Genomic DNA, 19,463 nt, shown 5'->3' with positions numbered 1-19,463 from the left:
AAAAAATCCCTGCTGCTTAAACTTCAAAAATCCCAGCCAAATACGTCATGTAAAGTTACTCAATATGTTTTGATCAGACCACTTGTCTGATAATTTTTACATAATTTTTAAAATTTTTACATTACACAAAAAAAAAACAAAAAAAAACCTTTATTGATTTTCCAGTGTTTACTTGTTTCTTTAGAGAAGAGATAATATTTATCAGGACTAAACTGTTTCCCAACCTGCTGCTGGGAAATTGTGTGTACGTGTGATTGGAAAGAGGATGAATAGACATTTTGTGGGAGTGCACTAGGAGGGAGGTTAGTGAATAAAAGAAGGATGCTGCACGGCCACGGTTTACTTTAGCAGCAGAAAAGGGTCGGGATAATGAGGAGGACTCTGCTGCTGCTGGCCTCTCTGGCCTTTGTTTCTCTCACTTCTGTGGCTGATGGAGCTCCATTGTAAGTAGACCTGCTGTACTTTTACACATTCCCAGTGAGGTTGAATTAATTCATGCAAAACAAAGCCAATGTTATTATCTTGGATGTGTACAGAAGGTTTAATTGCATTGAATTGAATTGAATTGAATTGAACTGAATTGAATTGAATCGAATTGAATTTTTGCATGAATATATTATTTTATTTTGCATATATAGTTTCACATTCTTTTTTAAGCAAGAAGGCATGGGTGGTATTTGAAGGAAAAGGAATGAGGAAAAACTTATGGAAAAAAAATATTATTAATGAAACCACAGTCCAACTAACTTTATTGCTAACTTTATTTTATTTGTTATTTTGTGTAATGAGAAGCTGCAGCCAGGTCTGCAGCTTATGTAACATAAGTCAAGGTAATCTGGTATTTAAAGTGATGACAAGAAGTTGTCCTAAACTTTGTCCAGAGTTTGCACAGTGGTGCATTACGCCAGACAAAGCAAATAGACTCCAGAAGCATGATGAAAAGATGTATTGATTTAGTTTTGGACTTTATTCAAGATAATCAATAGATCACATAATCAAGAAGAGTCACATGGGAAAACAGCCGGTAAATACTTTTTTTGAAAGTATTTGTCCATAAAACCTTTATACAATAAATAAATAGATAAAAATAATAATTCATCTTTAATTTTTAATTAAAAATAATTATTTCAGCAATTATTAATATGTTTTTCACGTAATAAATAAATAATTTATTCTTTAGTCAGTAACAGCATGTGTTTATCTACACAGAGACTAAAATCATTAACATCTTTCTATGTTACCACCACTCTGCAGGCAAGTGATGTCTGCCCCAAACTTGTTGCGGGTGGGAACTGCAGAAAACATCTTTGTGGAGTGTCAAGACTGCACTGGAGGAGACGTTAGGGTTGAAATCAATGTGATGAACCATCCAACCAAAACTAAAAGGCTGGCAACAACATCCGTGACCCTCAACAATGCAAATGACTTTCAGCAGCTTGGGAAAGTAACGGTAAGTTGAATTATTTGTTTACTGTATGATAATATTGTTGTTATTTCTATTTCATTAAATATTCAATTATCATTGAATATGCCATCCAAGTCTTTATAGACTTTTCATACTGGTTTCAGATCCCTGCAGGAGACTTCAGTAAAGATCCCAACGTGAAGCAGTACGTGTACCTACAGGCTCAGTTCCCCGACCGCCTCCTGGAGAAAGTCGTCATGGTTTCCTTCCAGTCTGGTTACATCTTCATTCAGACAGACAAGACCCTTTATACACCAAACAGCAAAGGTGAGTCTACCGCTACCTCATGACTGAGAAACAGCACACACAAGGGTAGTTCTGTGGTGACCCACTAGAGGGCTCCACTCAAACCCAAGCTTAGAGGAGGGGTTTTTGTTGTGTTTGGGTGCGATGTGCTCAGTTGATGTATGGAGGTGAATAAAGCTGGAATGGAAAACTAGAGCTCTCGTGTCGTGTGTTCCATGCTTCCATAGTTCTACCTTTATTTTATTTAATACAGATTCAATATTTTTTTCAGGACCATTCAATAAACTTAATGAAACATGGTGCTGCTCCAATAATTTAGTTTTGAGTTTGAGACAAAAAACTGCTTGTTACAGTAATTATGTGGCTATGGCATCACCTTACACAAATTAGAAAGCTGCTTTGTGTAGTCCATGCAGTCCCTTGGAAAAAGGTTTGATAATTATTTTCAGTGAAGATTTGAAAGGAAAAAAAATCACATATTTCCCTCAGTTTGACTAAGACACATTTTAAATGAATGACCTTAAATGAAATTACTAAACTGAACTTCTTGATTAAATATTCCTCCCAACATGTATACATCACTGCTCGAGCAGCAAAAATAACATCTTCTCTTCCCTTCAGTTCATTTCAGGATGTTTGCACTGACACCCCAGATGGAGCCTGTAGAGAGGGATGAAGCAGCCCAATCTGATCCTTCCATTGCCATTGAGTTTGTGGTATTGTGGTTTATTCTTCATGGGTTCAGAAGTGAAATTGACATTATGCAAGGAAAACAAATATTTTATTTGCAAAGAAACAAAACAACCAAAATACATCAACTTTGTCTTGAATTTTTTTATATTGTCATTGGATTTTTTTTCCAGACACCTGAAGGCATTGTTTTACCACTTGATATAGTCGCTCTAAAATCAGGTATTCATTCTGGAGATTTCCAGCTTGGTGAAATTGTTAGGTGAGTATTATTATTATTACTGTGATTATTATTATCATTATTGTGGCATGTGGGGAGTGGCTAGTTATCTCCCATCATGCTTTTCGAATATGTGTTTCTGTTTAAGATGCTCATTGTTTTTTGTTTAAGTTTATGTGACTCTTATCTGTTCGCTTAACTGTTCTTGTTGATGCTGCAGTATAAATTCACTGACAGTTATTGTTGATGGAAAGAATTTAGAACCATGACTCAGTTCAGGCATGTAGTCATTGACCATCTGAAGCACAGTGTAGTATAGCTGAAGTGTCCAATAAAGATCTCCCCCTATCTAATTTTTTTGTAGAACAGCAAGTTTAACTTTTGCATGGGTGCTTTGCTGTTAAGAATACTCAGCTGGCCACATTATTATTATTATTATTATTATTGTTATTATTATTAGTGTATATTATGAAGTTTAGTATGTGCTACATTGATTAATTTTACTATATAATCAATCATGCATAACTTATACACTTCCACAATTTGGTAATTGTAGTCTAATTAGATCCTGTGTGTAGAATATAGTCTGCAGTCTGATTAATGTGCTGCCTTCAGTTTTACAAATGCTTGGACTATTTGATTGATCAATATATCTCTCTCTCACAATCTGTGTGTGTGTGTGTGTGTGTGTGTGTGTGTGTGTGTGTGTGTGTAGTACTGGACTGTGGAAAGTGGTGGCAAAATTCCAGAGCAACCCACAGCAAATCTATTCTGCAGAATTTGAGGTCAAAGAGTATGGTGAGTATCCCATTATCTGTACAGTACCTGAACTACATTTCTTTACCGTTTTTAAATGTGCCATATGTAAACATACACGGCAGACCCAGTGGCATTTTGATGCTTTTTATTAAAGCTTTGACGGTTGCTGTCCACAATACTCACAGAGCTGCAGCTCTCCCGCTGCCCGCTCAACACTATCACAACAACACAACCACAGGACCCAGTACAATATTTAATTTGGCGGGGCGTGATTGCGGATGCCGTGCAGGTGCGTCCGCCTCCTCTGCACGGCACCGCAGGCCACGCCCCGCCACATACCCCCATCGCCCGACTGAGGCCGGGGAACCATCCGGCTGAACGTACTCCCCCCACCGCGAGCGGGAGAGGGGATCAGCCCGGACCGCCGGCGCCCCCGGGCCCTGGCCAAGTGACGGGGAGTTGTGAGTTCAAGTGGCTGCCCGCAAACCCAGCAGCTTCGGCGAAGCTGGTCCAGAGGTCAGCCACGTGGCAGGTGGACGCGGCGCGGTCGGTACGGTCGTGTGCCCCGGCTCGCAGGCGGCTGGGCAGATGTCCGGCAGGCACCGGCCTCTGGTGGAGGTGAGGCCGCTCTGCTCACCCCGCTAACCTCGGGCTTCGGTGGCGCGGACTCTCTTAGCACGGGCACCACCGACTTATCCCGCGGCTTCTCAGCCCCTCCCGGTGGGAGCAGCTCACGTTCCCCTCGCTGCGCCTCTGGCGCTGGAGCGGCTCCTCGGGCGCCACCATCGCCGCTGCCCCTACCGGCTGGAGCGGCTCCTCGGGCGCCGCCATCGCCGCTGTCTCTCCCGGCTGCAGCGGCTCCTCGGGCGCCGCCTCCACCGCTGCTGGCTCCGCCGCCTTCTTCCGGGGCGCAGGAACGGGCACCGGGCCCTGCAGAGCCCCAGCGGCTCCTACGCGAGGTGTGGGGAAAGGCACTGTGGCAGGCTGCGTGCTACCTGGTCGCAACCTGGGGGCCGGCACGGGCGCCTGCACGGACTGGATCTCCTCCACTGCAGCGCCATTGGGGAGCGCCGGTGGGGGTGGTGGTGGTGTCGGGCAGGACCGGATCAGCGCCGCCAGATTCTCCATCCTCTGCAGATGGTGTTCAGTCTGATCCTGTAGCTCTTCCCGCCTGCGGCGACACACCGCCGCCTGCTCCTGCTGCGTGGCCGCCAGCTCGGCCACCATTCTCGCCAGCTCTTCCCTCTGCTGGCCCACCCCTGGATCTGCCGTGCCTCCCGTCCTGGGTTTCGGCACCACTGTAAACATACACGGCAGACCCAGTGGCATTTTGATGCTTTTTATTAAAGCTTTGACGGTTGCTGTCCACAATACTCACAGAGCTGCAGCTCTCCCGCTGCCCGCTCAACACTATCACAACAACACAACCACAGGACCCAGTAAAATATTTAATTCGGCGGGGCGTGATTGCAGATGCCGTGCAGGCACGTCCGCCTCCTCTGCACGGCACCGCAGGCCACGCCCCGCCACACCATACAAATAGCAATTTGAACTTGACAAAGAAAATATTTTAATCTTGCAGTTCTTCCCAGTTTTGAGGTGAAACTGATACCATTAACACAGTTCTTCCACGTGAACAGCAGAGATTTCACCGTCAGAATCAAAGCTACGTATGTAATTGTTTTGTGGATTTAAGTAGTATATATGTGATCGTTTGTTGTTACATTTTGACCTGGGTTCGAACTGGTTGTTCACAAGCACAATTTTATTTCATGGTTTAAGGTATCTGTTTGGTCAGGAGGTGGATGGAACAGCCTATGTGGTATTTGGGGTCATCAAAAAGGACCAAAGTAAGCAGAGTTTTCCAGACTCTCTTCAGAGAGTGCCGGTGAGCCCATATTTATACCTTTCCATATAAAGCAATGCTGACATAAGAATTTAAATACCTCCTACTATTCAGAAACTGTATTATTGTGCTATAACTGCGGAACATATTTTTACATAAACATTGTCATGTTGCTGAATTAGATTGAAAATGGTGAAGGAGAGGTGACACTGAGGAGGGAACACATAACAAAAGTTGAGAGGGACATCAACAGCCTTGTAGGGGGCGCCATATTTGTATCTGTCAGTGTGCTGACAGAAAGTGGTAAGAAAAAAATTACTGTTTTTTGTTTTATTTTTTATGAATCCTGACAATTTTTGGTGATATGTATAATTATTTTCTTGTACCCTGTCACAGGTAGTGAAATGGTGGAGGCCGAGCTGAGAGGTATCCAGATTGTTACATCACCCTATACGATCCACTTTAAAAGAACTCCAAAATATTTCAAGCCAGGAATGTCCTTCGATGTTGTGGTAAAGCACTAATTTACATTTGCATAGTCTGATATAATGTTACACGGTGAAGTCATAAATTTGATATGTCAGTTGTGTCATTTGAAGAAATTATAATTGCTTTACAAAGTGTCATGATCAGTGTTGGTCAAGTTACTTGAAAAAAGTAATCAGTAACTAATTACTGATTACTTATTTTCAAAAGTAATTAATTACTTAGTTTCTTAGTTACTTTTTTAAAAAACTATTTACAACCTGAACAGGTGATAAAGCAATAGATCTTTCAGCTCAATTCTACTTTTTCTACATAATCCATCATACAAAATGTAATCAAATGGAAAAGTCTCTTTTTAAAACTTGTTTTATTAGTTTTAATCTTTTAACTTTATGCATCAAGCAAAAATTTAAGTATATGTAACATTCTCTGACTGGAAGAAATTTGTTTAACATTTAAACCTATTTTCTGCACATTCCAGCACATTAAAAAAAATAGTTTTTTGTGTTTACACTCAGTCTTTCAAATAGATGCAAGTGAAACACAGCAGAAAATAAATAAAATGAAAGACTAGCGGTCCTGTTGCTCTATTTTCACCTGTAAAGCAGCAGCGTTCCTACGGGAAAGTAACGGTAATCTAATTACCGTTTTTGCAATAGTAATCCCTTACTTTACGCGTTACTTGAAAAAAGTAATCGGAAAACAGTAATGCGTTACAAGTAACACGTTACTGTAACAATGCTGTTTGTTACAAGTAGCGCGCTACTGCCCATCACTGGTCATGATTCAGTTTCTCTTGTCTGATGTTAGGTTGAAGTTTTAAATCCTGATGAAACACCAGCAGAAAACGTTCCAGTAGTGATTAATCCTGGGGCAGTCAGGGGATTCACTGCAGCTAACGGCATGGCTCGGCTCCCCATCAATACAGAAGGAAATGCAGCTGAGCTGAGAATAACTGTAAGTTTTAAGTTCTGAAAAAGCTATAAAAAGAACCCCCAGCAACAAAAACAACACTACTTCCACTACTACTGCAACTACTTAGAATAAAAACAAGAATGACAGCATTAAAAATAACTTTTAATAATAATAATAGAGCAGCACAGTGGCTGCCAGAATGCTATTTTGGATTGTTCTGGCTCACTTTAACGCTTGCTCACACAAATGCTGGCCTCAAGCAATAAAGATTATCACTTACTTATCACTTAATTTAACTTGTTGCTCATTGGTTATGTATGGTGGGCTTTAATTACAGGTCCTGACTGATCCTTGTATACTTGCAAATGAAAGCACATGAATGTTTGTCTTATGCTTAGTATGGCTTATGTTTGTGTGTCTTTAATTACAGGCAGTGACCAATGACAACATTCTTACACCTGATAAACAAGCAAGAGCAGAGATGACAGCAAGACCGTACCAGAGCAAGACCAGGACTTTTATCCACATAGGTGAGAAAAATCTTGAAGAAGCATTGCATCAAGTAAAAGAATAAAGATTGTTACTGTAGGTAGAAGTGGAAGTATACTGTGTGAAACAGGCACTAAAAGATGTGTTCAAACTATAACATTTATTGAAACATATTTGCAGGTGTGGACGCAGCTGAGCTGAAAATATCAGACAATCTAAAAATCAACCTCAATCTCAACCAGCAGCCAAATCAAAATCATGATATCACATATCTGGTGAGAGATGTATTCATTTGTTTTTGTATATATAGCTATTTTTTCTGTGATGCAACAACTGGTCATAGTACATACATGTGAGCTTAAGGTGTTAGGTATTAATATGCAAATCTTTCATTTCCCCAGATCCAGAGCAGAGGTCAGCTAGTGAAATATGGCCGTTATACGACAAGAGGCCAAGTACTGATTTCCCTGATACAACCAATCACCAAAGAAATGCTGCCATCGTTCCGCATCATAGCATACTATCATACAAGTTCAAATGAAGTGGTATCAGACTCTGTTTGGGTGGATGTAAAAGACATCTGCATGGGCACTGTAAGAGACTCAAGAGCTGTGAAAGAGTGAATCTTTACAGCCAAAATGCACAAATGTTACTCATTTCTACAGTAGTACTTATTTTTTTAACATATACAAATTTGCATGTCACCCTCACTTAGCTGAAACTGGAATCCTCACGACCTGCTCCAACCTATGAGCCTCGCAAGATGTTTAGTCTGAAAGTCACAGGAAATCCAGAGGCCACAGTGGGACTGGTTGCAGTTGACAAAGGTGTCTACGTCCTAAACAACAAGCACCGCCTGACACAGAAAAAGGTCATTTCTCAATTATTTTTTGCTTTTTATATTTTGTAAATTGTTTAGCTACAGTAAACAAATTGCACATATTGGATTTCATATTAATTTACGTATTGCATACATACCAAAAATGTCACCTCTCTGGTGGGGAAGGAGGCTGAGTTAGTGCGTGAGGTTGAGACGTGCCGGCTAGATATAGTCGGGGTCACCGCAACACATGGCCTGGCTCTGGAACCATTCTCCTGGAGAGGGGCTGGACTCTGTCTCAGTCTAGAGTTGCCTCGGGTGAGAGGCGTCCGGCTGGGGTGGGTATCTTGGTATCCCCTTGGCTTGCTGCTGGTATGTTGGGGTTTCTCCCAGTGGACGAGAGGGTTTGTTCCCTTCGCCTTCGGGTCAGGGAACGGGTCCTGACGGTCGTCCGTGCTTGTGCGCCGAGCGGCAGTTCAGAGTATCCAACCTTCTTGGAGTCCCTGTGTGGGGCACTGAAGGATGCTCCACCTGGAGACTCTGTTGTCCTACTGAGAGACTTTGTTGGGTCTGTGTTTCCACAAGCCCTGCTAATTCTAGAGACTTATTCATCATGAAGAAAACAAGACAGTCGATCGATCAATTATTTGCGCAAGGGAGGCCTCGTCTGTGTCCACCACAAAAATGACCCCCAGATCTGACCTCCTCCTGCTACCTTTTATTGAGAGACAGTTCACACAAAACACGTCAGAACAAAGCCACGCCCCCTTGGTTCTAAGACAAAGCATTTATGTATATGTGTGAACTTCTGTAAGAGTGTGTGTGTGTGTGTGTGTGTGTGTGTGTGTGTGTGTGTGTGTGTGTGTGTGTGTGTGTGTGTGTGTGTGTGTGTGACCTCCTGCTGACCAAAGGGTCGTAAACCCAGGAAGCCTACATCAAAAGAAGCAGATCCTCCAGATAGGATGTATCTGCAATAAAACATTACAGCCCCCCACCAGAACCTCGAGAACCTGGGGGGAAGGACAGTGGAGTTTCATCAGTTAAAACACTGTACAAATGGTAAACATAAAAATGACAAACATCTAACAATTCAACTCTAACATTCCCTCCTGTTATGTTGGTTTTATGCTCCAATTATTTCTATGTAGTACATTCTAGCCATACACCTCTTGCTTAACATTTTCAGAGCAGGCATTTATATACAGGCTTCTGTCATGTCAGTAATTTCAGTCATATCATGTTGTTATAAAAGTACATAATTAACAAATGTATTGGAAATCATCTTAGTCAGCATTGGTCTTATACAACGTAAAAATACATCCTATACATAAGCAAATCAATGTCAACAGTCCAAAAACAGGAATTAATATTTTCAAAAGAAGATGCCACCAAGGACCAGACAGTAACCAACCTATCCAGCCTTATGGTGCATCTACTCCTGTCATGTAATTCATTATGTGTTTGTATGCGGCCGTGACTCTGGCAGACGGGCTGAACACTTTCTATGCTCGCTTCGAGGCTGCAGCTAAGGACTCCAACAATGCTAGTGCTAGCAGCGCTAACGGCTGCAGACAGGAAGATACTGCCAGCACCGGAAACGTGCTCGTCATCTCCGAGCATGAAGTAAGGAGAGCCTTCAAAAGAGTGAACACCAGGAAAGCAGCAGGACCAGACGGCATCCCAGGTCGCATCCTAAGAGACTGCGCATACCAGCTAGCTCCTGTGTTCACTGAGATATTCAACATCTCTTTATCTCAGTCGGTGATCCCCACATGCTTCAAAGAGTCCATCATTGTTCCTGTCCCGAAGAAACCCCACCCTGCTTCTCTCAATGACTATCGCCCTGTAGCCCTCACCTCAGTAGTGATGAAGTGCTTTGAACGCCTGGTCAGAGACTTCATCATTTCTTCACTACCAGACACACTGGACCCACTACAGTTCGCTTACCGTCCAAATCGTTCCACAGACGATGCCATCTCTCATCTCCTCCACACATCACTCACTCACTTGGACACTAAAAGGGGGAATTATGTTAAAATGCTCTTCATAGACTACAGCTCTGCATTTAACACCATAATTCCCTCCACATTTACCACCAAGCTGGAGCATCTGGGACTCAGCTCATCTATGTGTCAGTGGATCTCCAACTTCCTAACTGGCAGACCACAGGCAGTAAGGATGGGCGGACATGTCTCAGCCTCTACCACTCTCAGCACTGGAGCCCCCCAGGGGTGTGTTCTGAGCCCCCTGCTGTACTCTTTGTACACATATGACTGTGTGGCCACTACCAGCTCCACCACCATCATCAAGTTTGCTGACGACACCGTCGTGGTGGGCCTGATCTCTGATAACAACGAGACGGCCTACCTGAAGGAGATTAGGAATCTGGAGAACTGGTGCCAGAGGAACAACCTCGTTCTAAACGTCAGTAAGACAAAGGAGCTGATAGTGGACTTCAGCACTAAGCAGGAGAGGAACTACCAGACCCCCGTCATCAACGAGTGCCCAGTGGAGAGAGTGGACAGCTTCAAATACCTCAGAGTTCACATCACGCAGGACCTGTCATGGTCCTGTCACATCAACACCGTGGTGAAAAAGGCCCGACAGCGTCTCTACCACCTCAGACACTTGAGAGACTTCCAACTGCCCTCCAAGGTGCTCAGGAACTTTTACTCGTGCACCATAGAGAGCATCCTGACGGGAAACATCTTAACCTGGTTCGGGAACAGCACCATGCAGGACAGACGAGCTCTACAGAGGGTTGTGCGGTCAGCTGAGCGCACCATCCGCTCCGAGCTCCCTGACCTGCACTCAATCTACAGCAGGCGGTGCTGGACCAAGGCCAGGAAGATCATGAAGGACCTCAGCCATCCCAACAATGGACTGTTCTCTCTGCTGAGGTCAGGAAAGTGATTCCGCTCCCTGAAGACCAACACAGAGAGACTGAGGAGGAGCTTCTTCCCGCAAGCGATACGGTCTCTCAATCACACCACCACACAGTACTGACCCACACATATGGTTCTTACACACACACTGGACTTTCTGGACATTGTTTTTGCACAACACTGGTCACTATATTCTTCATTTCCGGTTAATACTTGTACAGCTGCTGCTATTGTGTATATATTTATTTAGATTTATATTTCTTCATACATTCTTATATAGTTCTATATTGTGTATTTTGTTGTACAGTTATTTTATTTTCAACTTTAATTTATATATTTTATCTTATTCTTTCCCAGTTAAATTTACCCTTCATTCTAATTTGTGTTGTACAGTTATTTCATTTTTAAACCTTAATTTATATTTTATTCCTTCCTAGTTAAATTTACCCTTTTTAATTTTTTATATTTATTTCCTATCTTATTCATAGCCTTTTCCTTTTTTGTTTTCTTTAGGTCACGAGCAGTTGTCCAAGCATTTCACTACATATCGTACTGTGTATGACTGTGTACGTGACAAATAAAATTTGAATTTGAATTATTTGAATTTGTATTTCGACAAATAAACAACTGAATATCAAAAGTCGAACAAGAAGAATCATCATTCTCAAAAATCATGTCACTACAATCCAACTTTATACAGACATAGGCATTTAAACGCATCAGTTGACTTTATTGTTTGTCCATGTGGCTCTCAGCTAACTTCAAAGCTGCAGCCTGGTCAACACCCTTCTTTATGACTCCTATCAACCCCCCAAATCTTCTCACTGTAGGCATCCTGTGGGGGTTAGAGTCAACTGGTGAATTATCTGCATTTACAACTCTTTTCCTGTCCTGTTGTCACCACAGAAAAGGCTTTGTAAAGGAAATTGGATCAAGGTGTTTTGATCTTCTTGGCTCAAAACCTCAAGTGTTCATGATGTAAATGTAGACAAAAGGCTTCTCTGTTTACATCCTTCTTGCAGAAGATAAAAGAATAAGTGATGTTGGACAAATTCCATGGTAAATCTCCAACTTGGACTAATCCATTGTCCTTCATACACATAGGCAATTGGCCTGTTTCCAGTTCGTTTAACTAAATAATGTCCTGCAACAAGTCATATTCTTTAAGTCAGACGAGCAGGTCTGTCGTACCAGAGCAGTTCACCTTCCCGGCTACTGGTGAATCAACCTTCCATTCAGGTTCAGAGCAGTTGAAAAGTTAGCAGCGTTCCTGGATGTGTTGCTAAAGCAACCAAACTGTCTCGCTCTCAGTGATGCTATATGGCCACAGTCCAGAAGAATGTGTAGCCAGTGGCATCACAAGCATAACCATTGGTCTCGTTCTTTATGTGAGCGGTTGTGTTCTTAAACTGCCACCAGAAGTTGTTGAAAACCCATGCGGGTACTGGGTGTGGTTTGCTCTGTTCCAGTGCGCTCCCTGTCATCCCACTCTGGGTCCACAGGCTCAAGAAGATGCACAGCACATTCCCAGCCATTCTGATGAGTACCTGTGGCTCAGTTGGTTTCTTCACCGGATTGAGACGAAGGGCCCTGGAGGCTTTCCCCCCCCTGTGTTCCCGGTCTTCCTGCCACTTACTCCGAGCTGGCCTGGATGTGTGTCACCTTCTTGCAGTGCTCTTGATATATCCGAGTGTTTCTTTCAGCAATCTTCACTGCTGTGGTCGTCGTCAGCAGCACCCGATAGGGACCTTTCCATCGTGGACTGGACCAGCACTTCCTCTCCATGGCCTTATCAACATCCAATCTCCAGACTTCAGATTCTGCTCCTGCAGAGAAACAGAATCATCTGGCAGATCATTTGTTCTCATGACTACTTTACTTTTAAACATTTTAAGCATCTAATCTGCTAATATGCTCTCTCTTCTGCTTTTCTATCATCACTACAGAAGACTAGAACTCTAAATGCTCTAACATGTGTAATCTCAAAGAGTCAGACCATTCTCTGTTGGAGTAATCCTCATGTACATCTTAACTAATTCTATACAGTCTAACCATGTCCTGCCTGTCTTCCTAAGTCTTAACTTTACTGTTCCATTAGTTCTCTCTGCCTGCAATTTTATTTTTTTTAAAAAAGTATTTAATAATCCTAGAGTGAGTATCCTAGAGTGAGTATAAACTACTGCTCATCTCCCTCCTGTTGAGACATGGTATAGCCCATGGCTCAAAATAGCAGCAGTCTTATATAAATTATTAGGCAATAGTGGTTTATCACACAGATAATAAACACCAACCTGCAAGCTCGCTCCTCCTGTAAGTCACAACTGTTTTCCTGCAGTAGGTGAGTGGCCCTATATGTCTGCTGATGTTGTACTGCTAAAATGTTAACACCATGTTTAACTAAAGCTGCCTCTTTTGTGATCTTATCTGCAAAAACTTTCCCTAATGCAACTGGATCTTTCCCTCACATGTGTGCTGCACATCTACAAACGGCAATTCCGCTGGTTAATAACGCTGCCTCCAGCAGATTTTGCAAGAGTTTGGTGTGTTCTACAGGTTTCCCTGTCGAAGTTGTCACACCTCGTCTCACTCACTGCACTACAAAGAAATGTAATGTAGCAAATGCATATTGCCTATCAGGGTATATTGTCTCTCTACAGCTTTACACGCTTCCGTTAAAGCTAGAATCTCTGCTGCTCAAGCAAATATGAAACATGATAGTTGTCATGCATATATAACTCTCTCTCACTGTCTGCTACAGTAAAACCTGTTTCAGTCTGTCCCTCTGCTGTTGTAAAACTCGAATCATCAACAAACCAAACCTTTCCCTCAACGAGTGGCACATCTATTAAGTCATCCCTCGGCTTACACTTCTTCTCCACGTGTTCTCTACACTCATGAAAGGTGCCCTCCTCCTCCGTTGGCAAAAAGGGTTTGACGAATTCAGAATTGTGCACCACTTTATGGTAATATGTGTGGTTGTGAGAGTAACAGTAACATTAAAGGCAAGTGTCTTGTAGGTGACAGAAATGTAAGTTTAGTCTGCAGTAGTAGACATCCACCTCGTGTGGAACTAACAATGTCAAAAGGTGAAATAAACTATTTCCTGAAACATTGTACAGCTTACGCTGCTGTACATACTGATCTCACGCATGGAGGTAAAGCACAAGCAACTAGAGCTATTCTTTTAGGATAGTAAGTTACTGACTTCACTTGTGGAAAGAGTGCTGTTAGTTATTTTACAGTCACCTGGCATTTGTGCTGTTCACAGAACCACAAGTCCATCGCTGGACCTCCTCTGCGCTGTCACTTATGGAGCTTGGCACGCTCCCTCAGGTTCCATTTTCCAACACTGCTGAAGATTTAAGGCAGACCACGTCGTACACCTTAGTTGTCTTCCTTAACGCCAACGTCGAAACTCTTTCATCTTATTTAAGATTTGCTGTGCAAAGTCTCCTCGTGACAATCCTTTGGAAGCCCAGTAACACAGCTCTCTGTGCTGAAGGTGATCTCCGATCCTCCTGAAGACTCTCTCCAGGCCTCAGCTTCCATCTTGTGGACGATCCTCTGAGTCACTCCTTCTCGTCATGGCACCTCACGACATCTACAAATTGAAAAAAATAACACTCCTCTCGCCACACGGCTTTCGCCATGTGTCAACTCCCCAATGAGACATGTACAAGAATGTTGCACAGTCTCCCTAAAACAATCTCCAGGGTTTGTCCCTTGGAGCAGCTTCACTCCAAGCTGTAACCCTGTGTAAAAACATTAGTCAGCACTTAAATGTTTTGCTTGTTTAACTCCCAGCTCCTGTATCCTAGAAGACAAAGTCTTAAAGTTAAAACAACTTCACATTTGCAACCAACTATAGATCATAAGAGTAATAAAGTATTCAGCGTCACAGAGACAAGTATCATTGCAGGTTTATTCTAAACTCATTAAACTCCTACTTTTTCCCATAATTTGTTCCAAATTATTTAACATCTCAATGTTATTCCACATTGTAATCAGTGACTTCCCTTAAGTTTGTCACTCACCATGAGCCCAACAGTGTGGTCAGATAATGAGCCCCATGTAACTATTCTGTAACCACTGCACATCTGTTCAATCGTCACTTGTCTGTCTGTGCTGAATCCTTTACAAGCACTCTTAAAGAAAAACAAACATTAGCCAAACACACGGTTCATCCTGGTTGTCAGGTGTCGGCCAACCAGATTCCAGAGGAGCTGTGAAAAGTCATAAAGTTAACATTCGCTGTGGAAAAAGTAACAATGGTCTCATCACAGTATGTCTCAAACTGTATTAATTTCTCCCCTGTAGCATTCACATTTTCTCCAACATTCTCTCAACAACACAGTGTAATTTCATCATCAACATATAGCCTGTAACTACAGTTCTCTTCATACAAAATCTCAGTAATCCTGTGGTAGAAAAACATCATTAAGTTGTGTCCTGCTGTAAATCACATGATCAAAGCACATGATTAACCATCTGCTGTAAAAAGAAATGTAAATGTTAGTGCTGCGCAGGTGTATACACTCTTTGTCACAGTAATCTCTGTGAGCAACACAAGGTAGTGAATGGTACCTGGTAAATTCACAGACACAGAAAATTTTAAATTTTAAATTTTCAGAGTTCACATAGTCATGTGACCCAAGTTTCCTCCTGTGGTCTCCTTCTGCTCCTGCAACAGAGACACACACAGATATACATCCACACCTTTGTCAGGTGGGGGTTAACTTCACACAATGGTGTTAAGTCAGTCAGTCTTGTCAGCTTTTGTTAGTCAGTCAGTTCCCCATTTATTTTAAAATTCTTACTCATTCACTCAGTGATTTCTTCTTTTGCTAATTGTGGAAATTATCGTCGCATTCGTTTCCACGCTCAGCAAAACGACGTCATTTCAAAAAGAAAAATAATTTAGACTGGATTTCCTCGTTGAATCCTTTTTGGACAGGAACTTGTTTCCTAATTGTCTCAATAAGTGACTTTCTCCTGAGCCCATTTTAATTTTGGAGAAGCTCACCTTTCAACAGTTTTTTCGACAACGCTTCGGTTCTAATCGTGCAGATCTGCTCAAACATGGATCATCAAACAAAACTTTCAGTGCACCGTGAAAGTAACAAAATAAAAGAAAGAAAATAAAGGAAAGCAAAGGAAAGAAAGGCCTTGTTTAAGTCATGACACGTGTTCTTCATGCCAGGGGGATAAATCGTAACAACCCAATTGGCAGGCTCAACTTAGTAACAAAAGACAAATCAACAGCCAGTTTAATCTCAAACATTCATCCAAATCAGCCATACACACAACATATAGCATAACCCTGTTGTCTCATCACATAATAAGTTTCTTCTCATGTAACTAAATGTGTGCCATGGTAAAACTTCTTCACACACCAGAAACTCAAAATCAGCTCACTCAGCTCACTCATTTAAGACCTCTCATCAATATTCTGTTTTCTCCTCTATGATGCAACCATCTGTCCTCCTATAATATTCAGTCCACTAGTCTATGTATCACTTTCATCTTACTAGTGACTTGGACAAGATGACAAACAGAATCTCATGCTTAAGATGCTGTCTGGTCTTCATGAGTATCATTGTATGTGTATATGCATGTAGGGTTAGTATAGTTAATGCATTTTCTGTATGTTTTTGTGTTCCTCTCTCATCACACTTTCATTATTCTCATCACTGCTTAAAACAACACACATCTCTCTCTCTGTGTTTTTTTTTTAACTGTACTTTTCTCCAAAACAGAAAGTAGCATTACAGCTGTTTCAGACTGAGAAACACCAAACACTCTTCATGCTATCATTCATCAACACAACTATTTTATTTATTTTTGTCCACTGGGCAGGTGATCTGCAGAATCATGTCTTCCCCAGCTGGATACCTTTTCACACACACCATGACATCAGACACACTCACACTCACGGAATGGATCAGGAGAAAAACTTTCTTCATCTTCACACTCTGGGACAGAAACACCATCTGTTTTTTTTGTGTTGTGTCAGGGATGAATATGTAGTTGTAACGTTTGTGTTCATTAACTTTACTTTCTGTTTCCTACCCTGCCTAATCTGTCTTGGACTCAATGCTGCTCCTAATGCCTCTCCATACTCAGCCTTTAATTTCTCCTCCACCTCTGCCTCTGCTCTCTCACGCTCTTCTCTGGCTCTTCTTTCTGCTAACATTCTTACTCTTCCTAATGCTTTCTACGGTGTTGTTCTAAAGTAGTTGCAGTGGATTGAGCTGTTTCATCCTCAGGTTTCACAACTACTGTTTGCAATATTGTTCTTTTAACATTCTGTGCTTCTCTTCTCTTTTGAGCCTGCTCCAGCCACAACTTAGCAATTGCTAACTGCAATTCCTTCCTCTGCTTCGCTTTCCCTGTTTTACCTGCTACACTTACAGCTATTCTTTCTACAAGCATTTTACCTTTAACTTCCACTAATGTCCCTTCAAATCCATATTTTTTACGCCAACAACCTACATACTGCGTGCTGCCCGGTAAAAATTTCTCCATAAATTTTACATCCCCTTCTAAGGCAGACTTACACATTTTATTCCCCATTATGACAATTCTTTTAAGTTTACGGCAGGTAACGTGACTTACACCAAAACCCAGGCTACGTGTACACGACAGGTCACAGAATTCTGTTAACACCGCTTTAGGTTTCCTTCTGTGCTGCTGCGTTCACTTACTGGCACTCACACACGCATACGCTCATTCACACTCTTTTTAAGGCCTATAATCCCCCTTACCGCGGCGAGCTCTTTCCTGCTTAACATTGGTGGAGAAACCATTCACTCAACGCCCTTAACTGCGGAGTCCCTTTTTATTTTATAGAGCTCTATCCTCCTTTCGGTGGAGAAACTGTCCTTACCCTCCTTAAATAAATCAACAAGACTAAAACAAAAACAAAAACACTGGCGGAGAAACCAGGCAGCTTGCGTCTACATGCACAGCTTGCGCGCTCACGTACCTGCTTTAATGCACGGGCACATAGCCGCTCTCTAAGGCCTTCTGTACTCACTGTTTGTTTACGTTCATGGCAAGAGTCTCTGGATCCCGTCAATCGTCATCCATCCTGAGGGGAGGTCAGGCGCAAACTTCCCGGCCTGGTAACAAAGCAAAGTGAAACACCAGGGCTTTACGTCAATCACCCCAGACGTTGCGGTGGCGTCCTCTCCCTCTCCTCGGTGGATGCAATATGTTAGGATCCGGCTCGAAGGACCAAATAAATGTTGGGTCTGTGTTTCCACAAGCCCCGCTAATTCTAGAGACTTATTCATCATGAAGAAAACAGTCGATCGATCAGTTATTTGCGCAAGGGAGGCCTCGTCTGTGTCCACCACGAAAATGACCCCCAGATCTGATCTCCTCCTGCTACCTTTTATTGAAAGACAGTTCACACAAAACACGTCAGAATAAAGCCACGCCCCCTTGGTTCTAAGATAAAGCATTTATGTATATGTGTGAACTTCTGTAAGAGTGTGTGTGTGTGTGTGTGTGTGTGTGTGTGTGTGTGTGTGTGTGTGTGTGTGTGTGTGTGTGTGTGTGTGTGTGTGTGACCTCCTGCTGACCAAAGGGTCGTAAACCCAGGAAGCCTACATCAAAAGAAGCAGATCTTCCAGATAGGGTGTGTCTGCAATAAAACATTACAGCCCCCCACCAGAACCTCGAGAATCTGGGGGGAAGGACAGTGGAGTTTCATCAGTTAAACACTGTACACATGGTAAACATAAAAATGACAAACATCTAACAATTCAACTCTAACAGACTTCAATGCTCACGTGGGCAACGACAGTGAGACCTGGAAGGGCGTGGTTGGGAGGAACGGCCTCCCAGATCTGAACCCGAGTGGTGTTTTGTTATTGGACTTCTGTGCAAACCACAGTTTGGCCATAACGAACACCATGTTCAAACATAAGAGTGTTTGAAGTGCACGTGGCACCAGGACACTCTAGGTCACAGGTCGATGATCAATTTTGTAATCGTATCACCAGACTGGCGACCATATGTTCTGGACACTGGAGCTAGCTGGTATGCGCAGTCTCCAGACGGCATCCCAGGTCGTATCCTAAGAGACTGCGCATACCAGCTAGCTCCTGTGTTCACTGAGATATTCAACATCTCTTTATCTCAGTCGGTGATCCCCACATGCTTCAAAGAGTCCATCATTGTTCCTGTCCCGAAGAAACCCCACCCTGCTTCTCTCAATGACTATCGCCCTGTAGCCCTCACCTCAGTAGTGATGAAGTGCTTTGAACGCCTGGTCAGAGACTTCATCATTTCTTCACTAACAGTCCAGTGTGTTTGCTTACCGTCCAAATCGTTCCACAGACGATGCCATCTCTCATCTCCTCCACACATCACTTACTCACTTGGACACTAGAAGGGGGAATTATGTTAAAATGCTCTTCATAGACTACAGCTCTGCATTTAACACCATAATTCCCTTCACACTCACCACCAAGCTGGAGCATCTGGGACTCAGCTCATCTATGTGTCAGTGGATCTCCAGCTTCCTAACTGGCAGACCACAGGCAGTAAGGATGGGCGGACATGTCTCAGCCTCTACCACTCTCAGCACTGGAGCCCCCCAGGGGTGTGTTCTGAGCCCCCTGCTGTACTCACTG

General features: G+C 42.7%; 1 protein-coding gene across 2 annotated transcripts in view; it reads left to right on the top strand.

Annotated features, from left to right (window-relative positions):
* The first annotated feature begins 326 nt into the window (after positions 1-326).
* Positions 327-19,463, top strand: part of LOC146668507 (complement C3-like) — a 33,499-nt gene continuing 14,362 nt past the window's right edge. For both annotated transcript variants that reach the window (XM_085410430.1, XM_085410432.1), the window contains exons 1-15: positions 327-443; positions 1,255-1,450; positions 1,570-1,732; positions 2,333-2,427; positions 2,575-2,663; positions 3,337-3,419; positions 4,963-5,050; positions 5,163-5,268; positions 5,409-5,529; positions 5,623-5,738; positions 6,523-6,669; positions 7,058-7,157; positions 7,297-7,391; positions 7,518-7,709; positions 7,832-7,987. In XM_085410430.1, the coding sequence (XP_085266556.1) occupies positions 370-443; positions 1,255-1,450; positions 1,570-1,732; positions 2,333-2,427; positions 2,575-2,663; positions 3,337-3,419; positions 4,963-5,050; positions 5,163-5,268; positions 5,409-5,529; positions 5,623-5,738; positions 6,523-6,669; positions 7,058-7,157; positions 7,297-7,391; positions 7,518-7,709; positions 7,832-7,987 (1,821 nt within the window). In that variant the 5' untranslated portion in view covers positions 327-369. The remainder of the gene's footprint in view (positions 444-1,254; positions 1,451-1,569; positions 1,733-2,332; positions 2,428-2,574; positions 2,664-3,336; positions 3,420-4,962; positions 5,051-5,162; positions 5,269-5,408; positions 5,530-5,622; positions 5,739-6,522; positions 6,670-7,057; positions 7,158-7,296; positions 7,392-7,517; positions 7,710-7,831; positions 7,988-19,463) is intronic.

The sequence above is a fragment of the Rhamphochromis longiceps genome, linkage group LG6 (assembly GCF_057381845.1).
Source record: "Rhamphochromis longiceps isolate RC_006_pf linkage group LG6, R_longiceps_female_GT1.1, whole genome shotgun sequence".
NCBI lineage: Eukaryota > Metazoa > Chordata > Actinopteri > Cichliformes > Cichlidae > Rhamphochromis > Rhamphochromis longiceps.
The sequence above is the reverse complement of the archived record's forward strand: the minus strand, read 5'-3'. Positions and strand labels throughout refer to the sequence as shown.